The sequence below is a fragment of the Apteryx mantelli genome, chromosome Z (assembly GCF_036417845.1).
Source record: "Apteryx mantelli isolate bAptMan1 chromosome Z, bAptMan1.hap1, whole genome shotgun sequence".
NCBI classification, from domain to species: Eukaryota; Metazoa; Chordata; class Aves; order Apterygiformes; family Apterygidae; genus Apteryx; species Apteryx mantelli.
In genome coordinates, this window is record NC_090020.1 from 57,888,525 (window position 1) to 57,908,316 (window position 19,792).

The 19,792-nt window shown below is 37.5% G+C and overlaps 1 protein-coding gene across 1 annotated transcript in view; it reads right to left on the reverse strand.

Moving 5' to 3' along the window:
• Nucleotides 1-19,792, reverse strand: part of RASGRF2 (Ras protein specific guanine nucleotide releasing factor 2) — a 135,300-nt gene that overhangs the window by 29,554 nt on the left and 85,954 nt on the right. Inside the window, exon 18 of the mRNA XM_067315553.1 lies at nucleotides 212-318. Within this exon, the coding sequence (XP_067171654.1) occupies nucleotides 212-318 (107 nt within the window). The remainder of the gene's footprint in view (nucleotides 1-211; nucleotides 319-19,792) is intronic.

Consider the following 19,792-nt stretch of genomic DNA (forward strand, 5'->3'; position numbering starts at 1 on the left):
TATGTTTTAATAGGCAAATCTTCCTTATTATTTTTACAGCACTGACTTTTCAAGCAGTTTGATCTCTGCTACATTATATAGCACCACCACTTCATAATATGTTTTGGATAGAACCAAAGTGGTATGAATTCCGTGACTGAACTGAGGTCAGCTCACATCCTTCTACAGACCAGCTACAGACAGACAGCACAAGAGTGGAACAGAAGAATACCTGAGAATGCTTGGAGACCCAGTGACGCAAGACGTTCAGGACACGATTAGTGGCTGCTCTGCGTATTATGAACTCTTTGTCGCACATGCGTTCAGAGTTGTTAAATCCTGTAAAGAAAAAAAAAATCTCACTGGAATTAAAGTCTACAGAGGCACCAAAAAGATCTTTCAAATATAGTATTTATAAAGTTGGTAAATTGAAAGTACACAGAACATGTATGTGTAATAAAAGGAAAGAAGCCTACACAGATGACATTCAAATATGATCATTTAGGCTACTGAAATTCTGCAAGAGAGTAGAATACAACCTTGTCCATTATAACTAACACAGACACCTACTTGGGTCAGTATTTAGTTTTAAGAAGATGAAGGATATTGTCTGACTTAATAACATAAGATAGGTCTCCTTGCTGTACGGAAGAGAAGAAGAGCAAAAGACAGGGCCAAACAAAAATTTGCAGTGCCTATAATCAAGATTACAGAAGGAAAGTGAATATGATTTAGAAGGAGAAGACAACAGTGGCAAAGAAATAGGGGAGGATAGTAGTTCAAAGACAGAGGGGAAGGTCAACAGAAGAAATATTTCTTTTTAAAAGCAATATGGTACAGTACAGTATGGCACTTTCTCTACTGTAATTTTACATTTTTGTTACATTTGATCTCACACTGTGCTGCTTTTGATATCACTTACTGCAGAGTCCAGGGAACAACTGGAAATTCCCTTCCATATGACCACCACTTAACAATTTTTTGGCATAAAAGCTGCTCTAAAGCCTTTGCATTGTTATAAATAGCAAAGACAGATTAAACTTCTATTTATTCTGTTAAAAAACCATTAGATGTATTTTTAGAAAAAACAGTATTTGTTTTGTTCCGTTTTTATTAAAGATGTATTTATTAAAAGATGATCCAAAAACATCCAGACTGCTGCTCTACAGTTTTGGAAAGATAAGCAGGAAAAAAAAAGTTTAACTGCAGTCATGCATCCTTTACCACAGGTTGGACCCCAAGCCCCAAATTGATTTTCTGCACTTATGGCTCATGGAAGTTTTTTTTTTTAACTGAGGCATATTACCCTGTAGTTGACATATAAAACATTAACAGAAGTTTCATATCAAAACATCTTCAGGAGTTTCACTGCTCATAAACAGTAAAGTAAACAAAATATCAGAGGCTTTACTCAAGGAAAGATAACCTAGATAACATTTTGTATGTTAATTTTCTATGCCTTTCACAGTTAACCTCTTGCAGAAGCAATTAGGCATACATATTATAAACTGTACAGCTAGCCACTTAACTGCAGCAATGAAAGTCACAATGAAAATTATATATTCAAGCAGTAGAGTCTTTATCAAAAAAACATTAAGGAAAAGAAGTTTTGCTAAGCTGGAAGGAAAATAGAAAGAAACCTACAGAGACAGTTTTCAGTTAGCTGCAGAAAAAATAAAAAAAAGGAAAAATGAAAAAGGAAAAAATTCCAGGGACCACTCCAGCAAACTTCTGCTGGTCTCTGAATTTCATCAGTTTTTAAACAGTAATTAGTTTGTTGCAGAGACTAAGCAAAATATTCGCTCACATGCACATTGTCAGTAGTTAATGTTGATGCCTTGAATCTACAAATAGAGATCTCCAATTGTATAACAAAAGAACTTAGTAGAACACAGATGTACAGGTGTAGATGTGAATTTAAATACCAAACAAATCAGAAATCCAGGATGTGTTTCCTTCTTTATGCAACATTTATAATTAAAAAAAAAAATCCTCAAGCAACACTCACGATCCAAAAAATACACCTGCAGATTGATTCCTGAGAAAATCTTGTTTATGTCATACTCCTGTGGATCCTTAAAAAAAATTTAACTGTAAACGCTATCTCACAGTTCCCATTAACGTCACCAGTCACAGTGGAACACTGTCATCTTTGAACTGAGTCCATAAAGTCATACAGTAAAAATCATTACCCAACTTTTCTGGTCTGTCCCTTGCTTAGGGTAGTTACCTAGCAGTCTCTCTGACTTTTCAAGACTCTCAGAAATTTTGGTATAAAATGTGAACTTGGCTTGGGGAAGGGACAGATTACTGCTCTTCATTATTCATCTTTGTACTAATCAGTTTATGGTACTGAATGTACCTTTCCTTTACTTAGGTACTTGTTCTCGCTCTCTTTTTTTTTTTTAACTATTCCCAAGCAAGTAATTCAAATTTTAAAAACAGATATGTAAAATTTTTCAAAGAATCTTGTTATATGGAGTTAATGGCTCAGTGGTATCCAGGAAAAGAACATTTGTTATAAACATCTCAAAACCAGGTTCAAAGTGCACTGGGGTGTACTGGATCTCCTCTGGTCCCATTCCCCACTTTCCACTCCCCAAACAGGAAATTATAAGGAGTAAATTATAGGGTGAAAATTCTGTTCTCACCCCAGTACTCAAAAGTCAGTATTGTCACTCCTACTTGTATACAGGCTTAGCCTCCTTCTATTTGGATGCCTGGCTTTAGCTCAGGGTTTTCCCTCAGAACTTGCTTTGAGTAAAGTAGGCTTTATCAAGGCTCCACACTCAGTAGCTTTGACAGCTGCATGGCAGAGCCAAGCCTTCAGCCAGGCATGCTGCACAGTACATGGAGTCTTTGGACCTCCCTCAAGCAATGCGGGCTGGAGCAGGACAAAGGGTTCTGGGACTTGTTCAGCAAAAGAAGCCCCTGTCCAGCAGTTCCTCTTGGGCAATGCACCATAAAGGCATGATCTACTGTGCTGTACCCAAGCAGATGCTTCTGCAAGCATATGAAGGGGACCTGACACAATACACATCAAAGGGATCAGTTACAGTCCTGCTTCAAATGGCGATGACGATATTCAGGGCAATCCCTGGGGACTTGCACTATAACAGAGATATAGATGAAGAACTGCCCCTCACAAAGACAGAGATGGAAGTCATCAGTGACCAGTGTGGAGAGGCCTGCATAAGCAAGGCAGATGATCTCCTTTGGTCTGTCATCAGGAGACAGTGCAAAGTGAGAACCTTTTGAATGGGATTTAGCACATTTCTGGCTTGTGGCTGTTCAGTCCTGAACTGACTAGCAACTGAACAGTGGGAGCCAGGGACTGCCAGCATTGTGGTAAAAATCGTTACTATCCAGACTTCTCATATCATTAAAATGCCCATCAGGAATAGATGAATTAGATTAGCCTCAAAATTAGAATTTATTTGAAAACTGTTCACTAAATAAGCTTAAGTGGATTTATACATGTGACTTTTTCATTAAAATTCTAGACAACTGCCACTATCTTTTAATCCATCCACCTATATATCAGAAGACTCCATCAGTGTAAAGTTTTATCTAGATACATACCAGTGAATCTATTTAAAACTAAAGTGACAGCTCCTTTCCAGCCAGTATAGCAACTGCTAAAAATACCCACCATTCAAAGTGCTGGAATGTATCATTGCCGATACCAAGAGAATTCTGGCGCATTATTAATCTAGAGAAAAGTTAGTGAATATTGACTGTAAAAGCAAAAGAAACTTCACAAGTTCTTACAGTCATGAAACAGGTCTTTTCATTAACCAAAAGGTGAAAATGCATAAGAGAAGAGATATTCAAGAACATTCAAATTGTATAGAAGAGTGCTATTAATTTCAGGAATCTCATAGAACTCAGAAAAATAGCAAAGATGTCATCCGGAAACAAGTAAGATCAGTGAGCATTGTTACTTCCTGGTTTTTTTCACCTTTGAAAATAGGAAAGGTTTCAACTTTAACAGTAAAAAAAAAACAACAACAACAACAACAACAAAAGAATTTTTTTTTTACCACAACAGCATTAATATAAATGGAAAAACATGCAAAACCAAGTCCCTGGCTAGCATTGCTCTTGTTCTTCCTAACTTTCAAAGCCATGTGGACTTTGGGAAAGAAACTCCAAAGGGGAGAAAACCACTGACTATAATCTGATGCAACAACTACAGAAGCAATCTAAGCAGGGAATCAGTGAACTTTGATGGTGCCATGACAGTGCTTTCTGCACTTTTCGTGATATAAATTTCTTCTAAAACATCAGCTTCACTGCTGCTAGTTACTTCCTCCTCTCTTTTTCTGCCCACCTAATCCTATCCTAATGTAACTCCAAAGAAAACCCTAAGCCAACAGGACAATTGCAACAGTTCCATATGCATAGCTTACATGTTTATGCACATTTTAAGGAGTCCACTATATAGCTTGATCTGGTTCTGCAATTCATACTAACCCAAATCTCTGCTGCTGTCTATACTGTAAACAGGTCAAACCCAGGCTATCCTCCAGTCATGACTACTTTTGCAACTGGTGACAGTGGTGCCATTCAAAGAGGCACTCCAAGCTATCTTGTTTACTGAAAAAAACAGATGACATTCATGGACCTGGATGAACCACACATCACCTGCTCTGCCCATCCATATGCAATTATATTGGACCTGCACAAGGTGACTGTGCAGAGTACAGAGTAAGAAATTCTGAACTAGAACCCCATAGTGGAAGACAGTGTTCATGGGAAAAAAAAGTGATTCCAACTCCAAAGAGCTTGCAGTCTAAGCATGTTACTAATCCAAAGCAAGTACTGGATATAGATAAATAGGAGAGTACAATGGGATTGAGGGACAATACTGATCAGACTGACAGGCAGGGTCTTGCCTCAAAAGCAGGCCTATAGACCGCCCAGCATAAATGAGACACTTCTGTGCCTTAGTTAAGAAACAAAGAAAAAACAAAGGTATGTGGCCAATCAACATAGGAATGTGGTGCACAATCTCACACTGCAAGACTTGTCTACTCCTAGTGAAGTCAACAGCAAAATCAGATCATAACTTTATTAGGTCCCTTTGCTTATTAATCACTTAGTAGCACAGGCCCTTTACTCTGCTAATGCAAAACAAATGCATGAGATACCGGGGGAGATGATCAGCCTCCTTTAAACATTGCCTGGGTTTCATGACAGAGAAGTTTTATAGGTCAGCAGATGTACCAGCTAGAAGGAAGGATGTTGACCAACAGACTAAAACTGGGAACCAAGACAGACTTCAGGTCAGATGTTGAGCTGCAAGGATCAAGGCTTTAATTACACCTCGAAGCCATACCTGCGTTCTACAAAATACACGTATCTACATTGTATGCATCTAGCATTCTACAAAACAGTTGCGAAAAGCCTTTTAGCATTGCTGCATCCTTCCTGGGATTCTCCATATACTTCTCCTACCTGTTCTTCAGGCTAGGAACAGTTCTTAATTCTGTGATTGTACAGCCCCTAGAAGAATACTGTATCCATCCATGACTTGGACTCTCAGGCACTGCTAAAAGTTTACATGGGCTGAAAGAGGACCAAAAATAACCATACTTCGTCAGCTGAGGTTTTATCTAGCTCAGTATCCAGTAGCAAATGCTTAAGGAAAGAATATTAAAAAGGCAGTTTTAGAGCAATCCTTCCCACAATGTGCTCTCCTCAGCATTCAGCATTTTAGGGGCTAACTACACATACTCCACTCAGATCAGTCAGAAAGTATGTATGCTTTCTTCTAAGCTCATATTCGCTGAGGCTCCAGGAGAGGAGAGAGATGCAGGGTCCCTGCTAGCAGGACCCCAACATTTGCAATGTTCTTGTATTGGATGGGCAGGTTCTGGATTGAACTGCCCAGCCCAGACTTACCTACATCAAAACTTCATAGTGAAATAACGAATTCCAAAAGAGGAATCACATGGAGATTTGCTTTCTTTGAGTCCTCCCCTACCAGTTTCTCTCCTGAAGGCAGCAATCTTCCTAACATTAAAAATATCAGCAATATTTCTAACCAGCAATACTCTTAGTGAGCAGCTGCTTCAGTGTGAGTTACTTTCAAGTAACATTTTTTCCCCAGTATTCATCTGTTGAGATGAAAATAAACTGTTTCTCCAAATAGTCTCTTCATATAATGATGATGCAGAACTTTTACCACAGGCTGTCAAACACAGTGTTAACCTGCCAGCACATTCAACCATTGCTAGCTCCAGTGAATTACTTCTTTCAATTTAATTTAATCACTCTGTTCATGTACTTGTCTTCAGACTATGTTATACAAAATCCAGTTTTGTCTTCAGATATTTTTCTTATGTGCACCACAATCAAAACTACCACTTTTGAGGCTTCCACTATCATCAAAGAAAAGAAAAAAGAGGTGCTGAATAGACTTAACTCTCAATACCTGAAAACACAAACAGATTAAATTACAATAATACCTGGTACTTAGATAGCTCTTTCTATCTGAAAGTCTAAAGCACTTTTCAGTGGTAGATGTAAATCTCTATCATAATTCATAATTATCTAATTCATATCTCTAATTCATAAAGGGAAAAAGGCACAAGCAATCAAGGCCTGCAGGTACCACGTATCAATGATTCCACATTTGGAACTGCCACACTTGGGACCAGCTCTGAAGATGCCATGCCATGCCACTGTGACATGGGGAACAGATCCTTCTTCAGAAGTCCCTGTTGCAAAGTTCTTTTACACTTTTTCTTGTTCTACTAAGTAAACCTGACTCTATCAGCAATTCATGTTATTTCCTGTTTAAAATTTTTCTCCCAAGAGGAACATTTATAATATGTTAAATTCTGCATTATATATGCTAAAAAATTAAAAGATGTAAACTTGCTTTTCTATTTTACTTAAGATGTCAGAAACCTGAGTCAAGTTACAACTGTATGCTCTGCATATTGTTCTTCTACATTATTATAGTGGCACACGATTCCTGACCACAGTAATTAATTTGTCAAAAATTTTGACAAAAAATTATCTGTTTTCAAGGGTTTATCTATATGAAAATTAATTTCAGTTCACAAGATTTAGGGGCAATTTGTTTAAAGTTATGAAAGTAATTTCAACATGTTTCTGGTGTTTTTCCTAACAAAAAAAAATCTATTTTAGAAAGAGATTTTACACGTTAATCTCCCTGAAATACTCTGGAATCACATACTGAAGCTGCATTAGTACCTAACACAGCCGAAAACTGTACTCTACCTGTGAGGAGGTCATAGCAACTGCCCCCTCTCTCCCCGCCCCAGTCCACCCAGTGAGGTAGAAGGGAAACATTCACAGCTCAAAAAACCAGAAGGCAAATACCACCCCCCTGCATCCCCCTCACCCACAAGTTTCAAATATAGCTGTTCTCTCTCACGTGCTTTTTTCATTCTTCTGGTAAATGCGCTCATGAGTTGTAAGCCAGCTTCATGATTTGGCCTGGCTCACATCCTTGAAAGTTTAGGCTTGGCAAACATCAGTGTTACTTTCTGAACCAGATAAAGAATACAAACCCCAGGCCTGGAGCAGGTCAATATTCATCCACGGATTAAAAATGAAAAAGCCTTTCCCATATATGCAATATGAAAAAACTAATTACAAAAAGTTTTCCTTCGCATACCTAAAAATGTTTGTGTGATAGTTTAAAGATACACATCTTTAACAGTCGGGCATTCTCAAGGAAATAATCGAGTTCCACACATTTTCACAGAAGAGTGTCAGAGAGCAATCAGTCTGATATTGGTAAGAATCTAAACCGCCAAAGATCCTGCCCTCCTTTTCACTTCTTTAATTATGATATCAGGTTTCCACACACTAGCCTGCTGAAGAATGGCAGAGTTGGTAGAGAAAACCATTCATATTAACTAAGATGAAAAGAAGCATAAAGATGATGAACTCCCACTCACTGCATACAGAACAGCATATTTGATCAATATGCTATTCCAGTTGGTATTCCTTTTTCCTTAGTAACCAGCAAATGCACACATTCAATGTTATAATGGAATGGTTCATACGGGCAGTGTGAGGCTTGAAAGCAGGAATTATCAAGTCTAGCCATGGTCTTTGGCTAGCCCAGTTTAAAAGGGAGGTATATTTAATCATTCACTATGCCAATGTTTGAGTTCGTTTCATAAATGGTTGCCAACTCATACGGCATCAGAAGAAGTGACTATTAAAAAGCAGCCAAAATCAAGTACCCCATGCCTTTCAAGCTTTTAATTTCACTTTCACTGGTCCTTGCAACATATGAAATCATTTTGTTCTAAGAAATATGCTGCTGAAACATCCATGGTGTAGCCACCCACGTCAGAAATAATTCCAAGTATGCATCTGAATCTTTGCCTGAAGCCTCCACTGCAAATACAATCTAACTATCAAATCAAGTCAAGCGATTATAGTTTTAGTAAGGTAAATCCTATGGGAATCACGTGCACCAGCTGATGCACAATAGTGTAACACAGATAGAGCTATAGTGATTGTGTTGAATTTCTGCAAAATATTTAAGGGAATGGACAGTAAACTATTTTGAAGTGACTCTGCTTTAGAAAGGATTTTTCTAATCACAGAAATTTAAACAACAGAACATTAAGATAAGAAAGTCAATATTTTTTGCCATGATTTTGCTCTAAATTCAAACTAAATCCAGAAGTCTAAAAATATATCTGTCCAATGAAAAAAACTTTTGTTTAATGGAATGGAGAAAAATATAAGTGTCTAAAGAATATATTTAAGATCAAGATACTATTCTAAGTCCTAATCATAACACTAAGGTTGCCCTGAGAATTATAATAATCTAGAAGATTATATTGTTAAAACATGGGTACCACCAAGGCTGAAAATATTTCTTTAAATGAAAAGAACTGTTCAAATTTGAAAATTTGTCATTTAAAAATCCTTAAAAACAGGGTTACTGCTATAGCTATGACTAGCATATACTGTTTGGGGGGGGGGTTAATAGAGATGTTCTCTTAGGAGAGCATGTCAGAGTCACACTTGAAAAGAAGATTTAAAGTTACTAAACACTGAAAATATACTCATAGTTATAACTTAAATAACTTGTTATTAAACATCCATAAATCACCTTTGGAAGTTAAAAAAAAAAAAATCTGCAGTTTATTTTTGCACTAAACTTCAGCAGCTATACAAGATTGTATTTTCATTTTCAGCATATTGTGATAAAAATGTGGATTCAGAGAAAATAACATTGTTCACTCCTCTACTAAAGAGAGAAAAATAAACATGATATATGTATTGCATTTGCATATGTTGCAACAATATAGAGAATATCTATATCTAACTTTAAAATACTGCATTTACTAGGATATATTTTCTACAAATTTAAGTAGCAGTAATTCCATTACCACTGGACAGCACCCTAATCTTTCTTCTTTTGGCAACAGCAGGAAAAGCCAACAAAGAGTTAATGCCATCACCAAAATCTAATGCTAAGTTGTGGTGTACCTGCACACACCTTCAAATCACACTGGTTTCCACAAAAGGAGGGTACATGTGTGCTTGCATGTGTAACATTCTAGTTCAAGCTTTTAGTGAAACTGTAAACCAAATCATCCAAATCTGGTGCCCTAAGACAGGTTATTTATAAATATCTCTCTCAAAAAATATTGAATTTTGAAGACATTGAACAGAGTAACTATGGATTCTGGAAATGCTCTAATGACAGACACAGGCTGACACGATTCTTGTAAAGAAATTAGTGAATATGAGGGCAGAAAGTATATGCTATGTGAAAACAAGTTTAGAAACCCGACGTTATTTGTTGAAATAATTGTTGAATAATTAATTGTTGAATATTTCAACACTGCTGGATTATATGCACTATACTGAAATGTGAATGAAGATTGCTCTCACAAGTGTACAAAACCAGAATATGTCTGAATTATAAGTATTTTTTTCCTTCCTTTAACTTTATTTTCTAAATATACCATCATTTTAAAGTTTTCTAAAAGGTATTTGTGCCATATATATGTTTGGGAACTTGTAAGAGAGAGCACTGAACATTTTCTTCTTATTATTTTGGATACAAGACGCTTATTTCCAGTACTTCATGGGAAAAAAAGTCAAAAAAATTCTCTGGTCAACAGAATGTGACTTGGGTTGTACACAGATAAATGTGTTTCCTTTTGTTTCTATGAGGAAAAAGCCCTGTTGCCATTAATTGTCATTTGTGTTTACACATTGTAGAGTATCATGTCAAATGTGCCATGTGACAGGAGAATTTTTTCTTATGGCTTATTTTTATATAAAAGAGCTATAGGGAACAGTGACAAAGAAAAAAAGCCTTTTTGGTGGTCACAATATCTGAACAATTTTATTTGTGATTGTTTTTGTACATCTTAGATACTTTTTTGACTGCACTAATATTTGAATTATCCTCTGTGAATAATCACAAGAATTACAACATTACAAGTAGTTGATGTTTCTCTGAATTTGCACTGCAAGCCAGGCGTGTTTGCCTGTGTTCCTGCTGCATCTCTTAGGCTTCAGGGAATATCTAAGCAATTTTTACCTGCTGAAGTGTTTCAGCATTTCAAGGGATTTTCAGCTGATTTTTTTAAAATTACACACTGCCCATGTCTATCAGTAATCTTAGAGCATAGCAAATATTACAATAACCTTCTCTGCATACCTTTACAGTCTTCTCAGGAACTACTCAAAGTAAGCTTTCAGTCCTTTAAAATGTAAAGTCTGCCTTCCCACAAAACAAAGGTTAAAATAAATTCTATGACAACACATAGCTAGAAAAGGAGATCATATGGAAGACTGCAAAAAAAGCTGTTGGATTTTTTTTCCATTAGCTGGTCTGGGCTTTTTACATGAGCTAAAGGAAGTATTTAACAAAATTTTTCAGCCTTTTTTATGACAATAGGAGTAAAGGCTAAATGGGGAGGAGGCAATAATTGTAAAGAGCCAAATGTAACATTTTTGAGACCATCTGCGAACGGATACTTGACTGTCATGCAAAACAAAAATTGGCAGGTTGCATATCAGTCAACAAAATTCTCTGAACAAAATGTCCATCTTAGAAGCAGCTCCCAGACCGTTTATGACTGGGCAACAAATAAAGCAATTCAACAGTAGCATAAACAAACATTAATTATATAAGCAACACATAGGCTAGAAAAAATACAAAAAAAAGTTCTCTCCCTGTCTCACAAAGCTCACATACCTATTTGGGTGCCCCAGATGTGAGGAAGATACTAGGTAATCTAAAAAAACCCACACTCATTATAGGCCCAGATTATTTAGTCAAACTCTGAACCCGTAATTTCAACATACTATGGGCTTATTTCTAGCATGCAAAGGTCAAAGCTCCATTCAAGTTTCTTCTCCTCCTCAGCTTAGGAGAGCAGAAGGAGATACCACCTACCTAAAAGCTTACCACAAAAGCTCAAGTAAACCACTGGAAAACATAAATCCAACACCTCCCATCCAGCTAATCACAGTAGGACCCAGACTGGGGGAGTAGGAGCAGGCATTGTACTAATATCCTGTCCAAGATGAAGAAACTGTCAATGCCAGTTTGCTTGCACATATCTATGAAACAGGGAGTTTTCCCTGTAGCTGCTCTGAACTTTGTGTGATAGGTCGCGAAATATATGGTTCAAAGTGTCATAATTCAGCAAATGTCCAGTACCAATACTTATTGCTGAGAGGGTCAGCTTCTCTGATAAACCTGAAGAAGAAGTTAATTTGGGAGGGGTAGGGGGGCATAAGAAATGGGTTCCTAAATTTCTGGCAAAGTGAAAAAAATTCTTATGCTCCCCTGGATCTTAATTCTCAGAAAGACAGCAAGGATCACTTGAGACAAAACTGAACTTCATCTTAAAGTGATCATTTTAATTCAAAGCTATTGCTCTACCAAAGCTGCAAGGGGAGGTTCAACTTAGTTTGAATACGGATGTTTAGCCAGTTATCTAAAATTGCTAAGCAACTATTTTGTTAAATTCAAAGGGCTCCTAATTCAGGAACATAAACAGAAGTCTAATCAAATTCACTATGGAGTAGGTGAATATTGAGAGGAAAGGAATAACATTCAGGGTTATTGAATTAGAAGGCAGATTCCAAACAAATTAGTTTTAATCTCTATTTTCATCTCACTACTGATTTACCAGTAAAATATCCTCTGGCAGGAGAAAACATACACAAACGTCTGATAAAAATAGTCTGGTGAATAAGCATTAAAAATGCAGCCTGTAATAGAAAAGACGTTTGCATCTCAGCTGTGGCAGCATCATCAGCCCCCGGTGCCCCCCCAGAAAACACACATTGTGCACTGCAGCTGCCTGGAAGGTCTGGTGGCAACATCTAACTTTGGTAATGGCATCCGGGCAACTCCTAACAACTCTCCAGCCATAAGGAAGAAAAGTTGGTTGATCCTTGCCACTGATTTTCACACAACTTTTTCTGATGAAGAAAACTGTCAGCTGTAGAATTAGTCAGTAAGTATTTCCCAGCCAGCTCCATCTGGAGTTTTTAACTGAAATGCTGAACTCCAAGGAAACTTAGTGTTCCGGTCTCACTGCTTATCAAAGCTTCCTAAGTCTGCACAATTGGACTGGAAATCTCATAAAACATGTTCCCAAGAGTACTAGTACTCACTTTTCTGGTTCCTGGCTACAGCTATTAGCAAAACAAAATACAACAAGCAAATAAAACTTGGTTGTCCTGAGTAAGGGATCAGGGGAGGATAACAGTTCCTAAATGAACTCCTTTCTTTCCTGGAACAAAATATTTTAGATCCCTAGCAGAAAGCAGGGAGGAAAAAAAAAAAAAAAGAGTTTGCCAAGAGGTGAACTGTCTCTTAAACAATGATTTGTCTGATTTGATGATGTTGCACACCTATAACAGTAGGTTAGACTCATGCAAATTCAACCTGGATGTTCCATTTGGGAACCTATGAGATAAACAAGTACAGATAAAATAAAGGTCTACTTCCAACTTGTCAGAAACAGACTCTATGATATGTGTGACCCAGTTGTGCCACTTTGTTCCTGCAAACAACAGTCCCACTGGGTCAAGCTGCAGAACTCAAAAAAAGAAAAAAGAAATATTTGCAACTTGAGTATTTATTGGGATATAGTTGTCAACATTTTTTTCTTTCAGGTCTGGACTCATAAGGAACAAGTTCCATATAATTTTTCAAGTATAGGGAATAAGCTATTAGAATCCAGCAAATAACATTTTGAGTGCCAAAATTACTATAATTGCTACTAATAGCAATGTTTATCCCAACATATTGAAAACCAACTGGAAAAAGGCATACATTTTCTTGTTTTGCTTCAGACATGGATATTTTTGTACAGAGCCTGAAAGAAACACCTACCTTTCAAGGTTAGCTTGTATCCACTAATGTAACGAGAAGCATTTAGTGCACTCTCACGCAAAAGTCTGTTAGGCAGCTATCCACCTAATGTAAAACCCATCTCAAGGTCCCTATTAGATACCATTCCTCTTCATGTAACATTCAGCAGAGCAAGCAAATCTCTCTCTGCCTGACTTCTAACAATGGAAAAAGGAAGTAACAATTTACATGTCTCCCTTACTAACCTCCCTCACTGCTAATTTCCCCATACTAATTTCCTTACTAACTTAACTGCCTACTCCAGGATACTTCATGAAACATAATGGTGCAATACCAAATTTTTATTCCTCTCTTCAGAATCAGGCAGATGCTCCCCTAGCATTTCCTGAACTGCCTCCCCACACGCACACACCTGCAACAACCCCTCAAGCTTGACAACCCTACAGAAAAATTGAGCTTTCTGGCTATTTATAGCTGATATCCTTCAACATGGAACTATGTATTCTTATCAGTCTGTGTGCAAGATAATAACAACTGAGGAAATGCTACATATAATTAAAGCATAATGTATGTTCCTACATGTTTTTCCATTTCAGGGTTCAATGGGATGCACTGGGAGTGCACACCTACATTATTCTGTACAGTACATCTCAAAGTCACATGGAAGCACTCTAAAAGTGCTAAAAGAAGAAACTGCTTGCATTTAGCAATTTAGCGGATTTAGCAAAGTAATGCAGCAGGTTTCATGCTTGCTCTGGTGAACATCTGCTGTAGCTGCAAAGGATTGTCTGATCACTTCTACAGACAGACTGTAAGAGTTATGGAAAAGTGGATGACACCGGAAAACTGATAAAGAGGCTGACCAGTTTTGCTAAACCAAAACCAAGGGCAATTCCGATTAAGATTGCTTCTCCAAACCATTAATGTACAGTTGGGAAAAGTTAAGGAGCCAGTTGTAGTTCCTCTGCATAAAAAAGGATTTGCAGGCTGACTGAGAGATCTTTTAAAATGTACTTTGATGGACATGGTACAAGCTGCAAAATGGAGAGGCTTTAGAAGTTCCCTCTCCTGAAAAACACTCAGGTAAATGACTCAGGCCAATGGTAATTTAGCACCAGAGACATAGGCAGGCAATTAATTGAAAGGGATAGTATGTGAGTAATTCTTTCTTTGTGCAGACTCTTAGTTTCAAGCTGTTATTTTAATTACGCTTTTTAAAATCACTAGAAGAAGAGAGAATAAAGCCATTATATCATACATCTTATCTCTTTGTGAGCACAGGAACCATTTTCCCACATGCAAATCATATTTTGTCAGAAATACTCCCCCAAACACTTTTTTTTTTCCATTTCTCACTCTCTCCTCTCCCTTTCATATTCACTTTAAAAAACAAATGCTCATACTAAAGAAGCCAGTCCTTCCTGCCAACCACAGGCTTCCTTCCCACTCCTACCCGCTCTCATAATATGTCACCTTGTTCTTGTGAAAAATGGTACATTCTCTACAGCACAGATCAGCATTCTGTAGGAGGGGAAAGGCAGCTTTGTAGCACACAGCACTTTGGAAATAACAAAGTACACAACTCTAATGGGGATGAAAGAGAGTTCTTGAAAATAAAGTGACCACATTCATGAAGGAACAATGTATACATCATTTTGTTTGGGAATAAATAAATTCTTGTCTAACATTTATTTTCCATGCTAGGAGATTTTTGGTGTCTCTGGCTTAATTTGAGGAAGAAATAAGCTTCTCAAAATGTTCTTAGTATTTCTGTTAAGAGTATAAAACATCTAAAGGGTATATGAGATCAATTTAGAGCTCAAATTTAGGTTTTGTCAAAACAATCTCCCTATAGCCCATGTTCAGTAAAAGTGTTTCAAAATAATAATAATAATAATAATAATAATAATAATAATAAAAATCATTTCAACATTAACTGTTTCTCTCTAAAGTTGTGTTAGACTTTCTTAGCAGAGCACAAGTTTCTATATTTGCTAAGCTTATATAAGTGTTTTCAATTTTATTTATTATTTATAAAAGTAACATTGCATTATTTGGCTACTTTGCCTTTGTCCATACCACTATTCAGAGACTTTAAAGTTTGAATCTCTTCTAGTCACAGAGAGCATTTTCATAGTTTATGAGTATTAACAAGTGTGAGGACTTGCATGTAGAGCTAGCAGCTTCAATAAATGAATATCAAAATATGTTTTTTCTTTAAAAATCAGTGCATGATATTGTTACTGATCCTGAGACAGTGATCTGACTCTGTGCACAATAAGAAAAATAACACCAAAATGTAAAGAAGAAGAAAAATCAATAACATGATTAAAAGAATTCTACGAAGATCAATCAGGGAAATTCAAAAGTTCTAAAAGTCATAAATGAAAGAAATATGTTTCCATAAAATAAATTGGTTTTATATAGTGCTATGGTTTGTATGGGTGCTGTATAGATTATACAGCTGTTGCTTAATCTCTGTAAAATCTGCAGGATTTTTACTGCAAAACTACAATTGATCTGTAAGTATTTTAAAAAAAGGGAAGTTTCTCAGTGGCATTACCAGTCTCACTCCTTTTTGTTACACTGTCAACACAAAAGAGATTCTCAGGAGGAGTGAAGGAAATCACTCCTGAAGAGATACAGGGCTCACTGCTGCTCACCGGAGTTCCGCTTAAAGACGACCTAACTCTTACTGCAAAGCTAAAAGAAGGAGTAGCCTGACATTCATTAGGATGTGACTGTTAACCTTTAAAGCAGGAATTTTCCCGTATGAAAAGAAAATAATGCAGACAGCAGATCAGAGCTGCTAGACGACGTCTGTGCTGTTTATGGAATCTGTCACCGATTGTAGCAGAAATCAAGAACCAATTGTCTAGAGGTATGATCAGGAGAAAAGAAACAGTTCAGGTAACTGATGCCACTGAGTAGGCACATATTCATGATTGCTCAGGGCTTATCTGCCCCTCTGAGAAGCACATAGCTGAACAAAATTCATCAGGTGTAACAACAGATGAGTCATGAGAAAAGGGAGATGACAACTTAGAATAAGGCAAGAATACATTTACCTATATCAACAATTTGAGTTTATACTAGTTTATATCCAGTTGTGAAAACTGCATGCCTTTCACTGTTCTGGAGAAAGATGCCTGCATAACTTTCAAGGGAGTTCTCCTCCCCTGTTGAAAAATGAGGTTTATTGCAATGAAAGAAAGCTGTAAGACTGGAGAATAGAGATGTCTTTGACCTGCCCATTTCTATGATAGAATATGTTAGTACTATTATCCTAATTTTATAAATTGGGAGAAGAATGAAGATGGGCGGCAACCTAGTAATGGTGACAGACAAAGCACTACAATTGCAGTAACCTATGAACCACACAGCCATCTCCTTCCCATCTCTTAAAAGAGAAAGGATATGTAAAGGAATCAGCTCGCTCTATCTGTCCCTACTGTGCATACTATCATTCATTCAGGCACCAAGCTGTGCACCTGGGGTGCCTTATTTAACTTTCTTCTACTTTCACTTCATATTTCTATTTGAACACCTCTCATGATGTGAAAATAAACAAGTAATAGAAGTAATATGGTAATTTACTGGAAGAGTATACACAAAACCATGTTTAAGATATATAGAGATCAATATTTAACTAGACACATGGACAAACAATAGGATGACTAGTACAGCTTGCTATCATAAAAGCAGCTACCTGTAAAAAGATGAAATTAACGGCAACAAAACCAATAAATAGATTATAAGGAACTGCTGAAGAACATAATAACCTGAACCATCCTGCTTCAGACTAAGGTTCCATCCACTACAGGAGCTTTTGCATGCTGTAGATCAACGTGGTGGTGTCCAGCACTTCCTTCTCAGCAGCTCATAAACTAGTGCAGCATACAATATGGTGGGGAGACCCAAGCACGAGCTGTCCGCAGGGCCCTGCTGACCCTGCATGTGCACGTCATGCACCCAGACAACAAAGGCACCCAACAGCTGAGGGTGTCCTGACAACACTAGCAAGGTCCCTGAGGCACAGCACTGATCACAAAGGGGGGCAGCCTGAGGACGCTGCCACCTGCACTGCAGACTCACATACCATCCAAAGGAGCAAGTTCACCAATACCTAAAGAAGTCTGAAGTACTCAAATGACCTTCACCTTTGACTTCCCACCAAGGCACTTGCTTCAAGCCTGCAGACTGAACCAACATGGGCCACTTTCCCTGGGTGTCTATCTAAAGATAACCATATGCTCTGGGAGAGCTGTTCTGAGCTTCACATGCTCATCCGTATATAACCTTATCATTGCATGGTGATAGCAATCATAAAATGTTACATCCAGTACTCTGAAGAGTAGATGATTAAATACTCTTACAAATGGTTCTGGTGGAATGTGTGTCTACATGTTTTTTCTATGTGTATATTAGCCTGTTTGCCTTGATACTCCCCTGAGCAGTCAGAACTGGAAGATGGAAAGTTGAAACGAGCTAAGAGATCTTACCCTGGGAAAAACAAACAAAACAAACCAGCCAGAAACAGACTTCAGGGAACAGTGAAAACAGAAGAAGCATAGACGATACTTGTCTCCTAATAATAATACTCTCCCACAATGTCCAACTGCTTTCAGCTCCTGAACCTTTTCTACTTTGCCTGTCTAGTAACTGACAATGGCTCTCACTTCCGTGTAGTTGTGCAGTTTTTGAACCTGTGTAAATCTCCTGCATCCATAAGGTCCTTCAGTGGTCCCACAGGCCTACTATCCATTGCACAAAGAAACACAAACTTATCTTTGTTTTGAACATTGCTCACATGAGCTTCATCTGATGCCTCCTGCCTCTTGCATCAGAGGCCTCATAGCCTATCAGCTCTCCCTATCGACATCCATGATTTTGTAGATCTTAATCATCAACCCTGTAAGTCATCTTTTTTCTAAACTCCAAATGCAAGGAAGCTGTTTGATACTTTTAATCATCCTGGATTGCCTTCTCTGAACTTTTTCTAGTTGTCATCCTCCAGTCTCAAACAGGATACATCACAACTGCATGTAGTTTTCAGCATGCACACAAATTCTGTATTTATACTGTGTTACCAAAATTGTCTTCTCTGTTCTGTTCCCTGTTCCTTTCCTAACCATTCTAACGGTTTCCTTTCCTCTTTTGGCTGCTGCTGAGCACTGAGATGGTTTCACGGAACTATCTCTTTTAAACTTCGGATCTTAATCCCAAGCAGTAATAACACCCAGCACAGAGCCCATCCTCTCACATGTAAAGCTTGGGCTGTTTTTCCTCATGTGCATCACTTTGTATTTAACAATAATGAATTTTATCCTTTTTTTTTTTTAAATTCATATAGGAATATCTTAAATGGTACAGGCTCTGGCACAGACTCCTGTGGAACTCCTCTGGTGAGACTGCTCTGTTTCCTCTACCCTTTGTTTCCTCTTTTAACTTCTGCTTCCTTTTTCCATGTAGCTTTTTTTTTTTTTTTTTAATATGGGACTACCACAAGACATTTCACTGAAGCTTATTACAAAATCAACTAGAAACACCCCCTGCACCACACACAAACATGGAGGTAGACTGATTCAGAGGAGTGAGTGGGTAGAAGATTTCCTGGATTATGAATAGTAACAGTATCCAAGCTAGAACTACTTATAAAATGCCTGGGATTCTAACTTATAGGCATGTCCTACTGTTTAAAACTATGTCCAAAGCTAGCTTCTGTGTGTACTTATGTAATGCTTGAGCAAAAAATCCTGTAAGATTTCATACCACTGACCAGAGCAACAAACTCTTCTGCCATGAGAACAGTATGAACACAAGCCTGCAAGGTGAAAAATAATTCAACTTAGCTCACCTTTAATGGAAGCTAGAAGTTTCCAGTGTCTTCCAGTGTTTTTTTTTTTGTCTTACAGTTCCTTAAGATAAACAGGAGTTTCTGCATTTTTAGGTTGCAAAACAGGGATTTTTGTTGATTGTGGGTTTTAGGGGTTAGTTTATACAGTGAGCACTATCACTTCCATGGTTATCCTATTTTTCACATACTGCTCTATTACTTCACAATATCTGCAGCAATGAGGGACCAGGGAGCAACCAAAAAGAGAACAAAAAAAACCCAACAAACCCATAAATCTCATTCACTACCAAGACCTGACTCAGAGAAAGATCTTGTCCATTCTATGCAGTGAATGAGACAGAAGACCACTGGGGGGAAAAAGAAAGATGCCCTTAAAAAAACCCACATAATTATGATAATACATATAAGGGAAGAAATAAAATTAACTGAACTGCCCAAATTTAAACTACATGACTCTGCAACTTTAACACCATCTCTAATCTGTACAAAAAAAATTGAACATTAACCTTCCAAACTCTACACTACCATGATTAATTGCTATCAGAAGGTTCAAATTGCAAAAAGGTGATTCAGCTGTTCAGACTGTGGTTTGCAGCCTT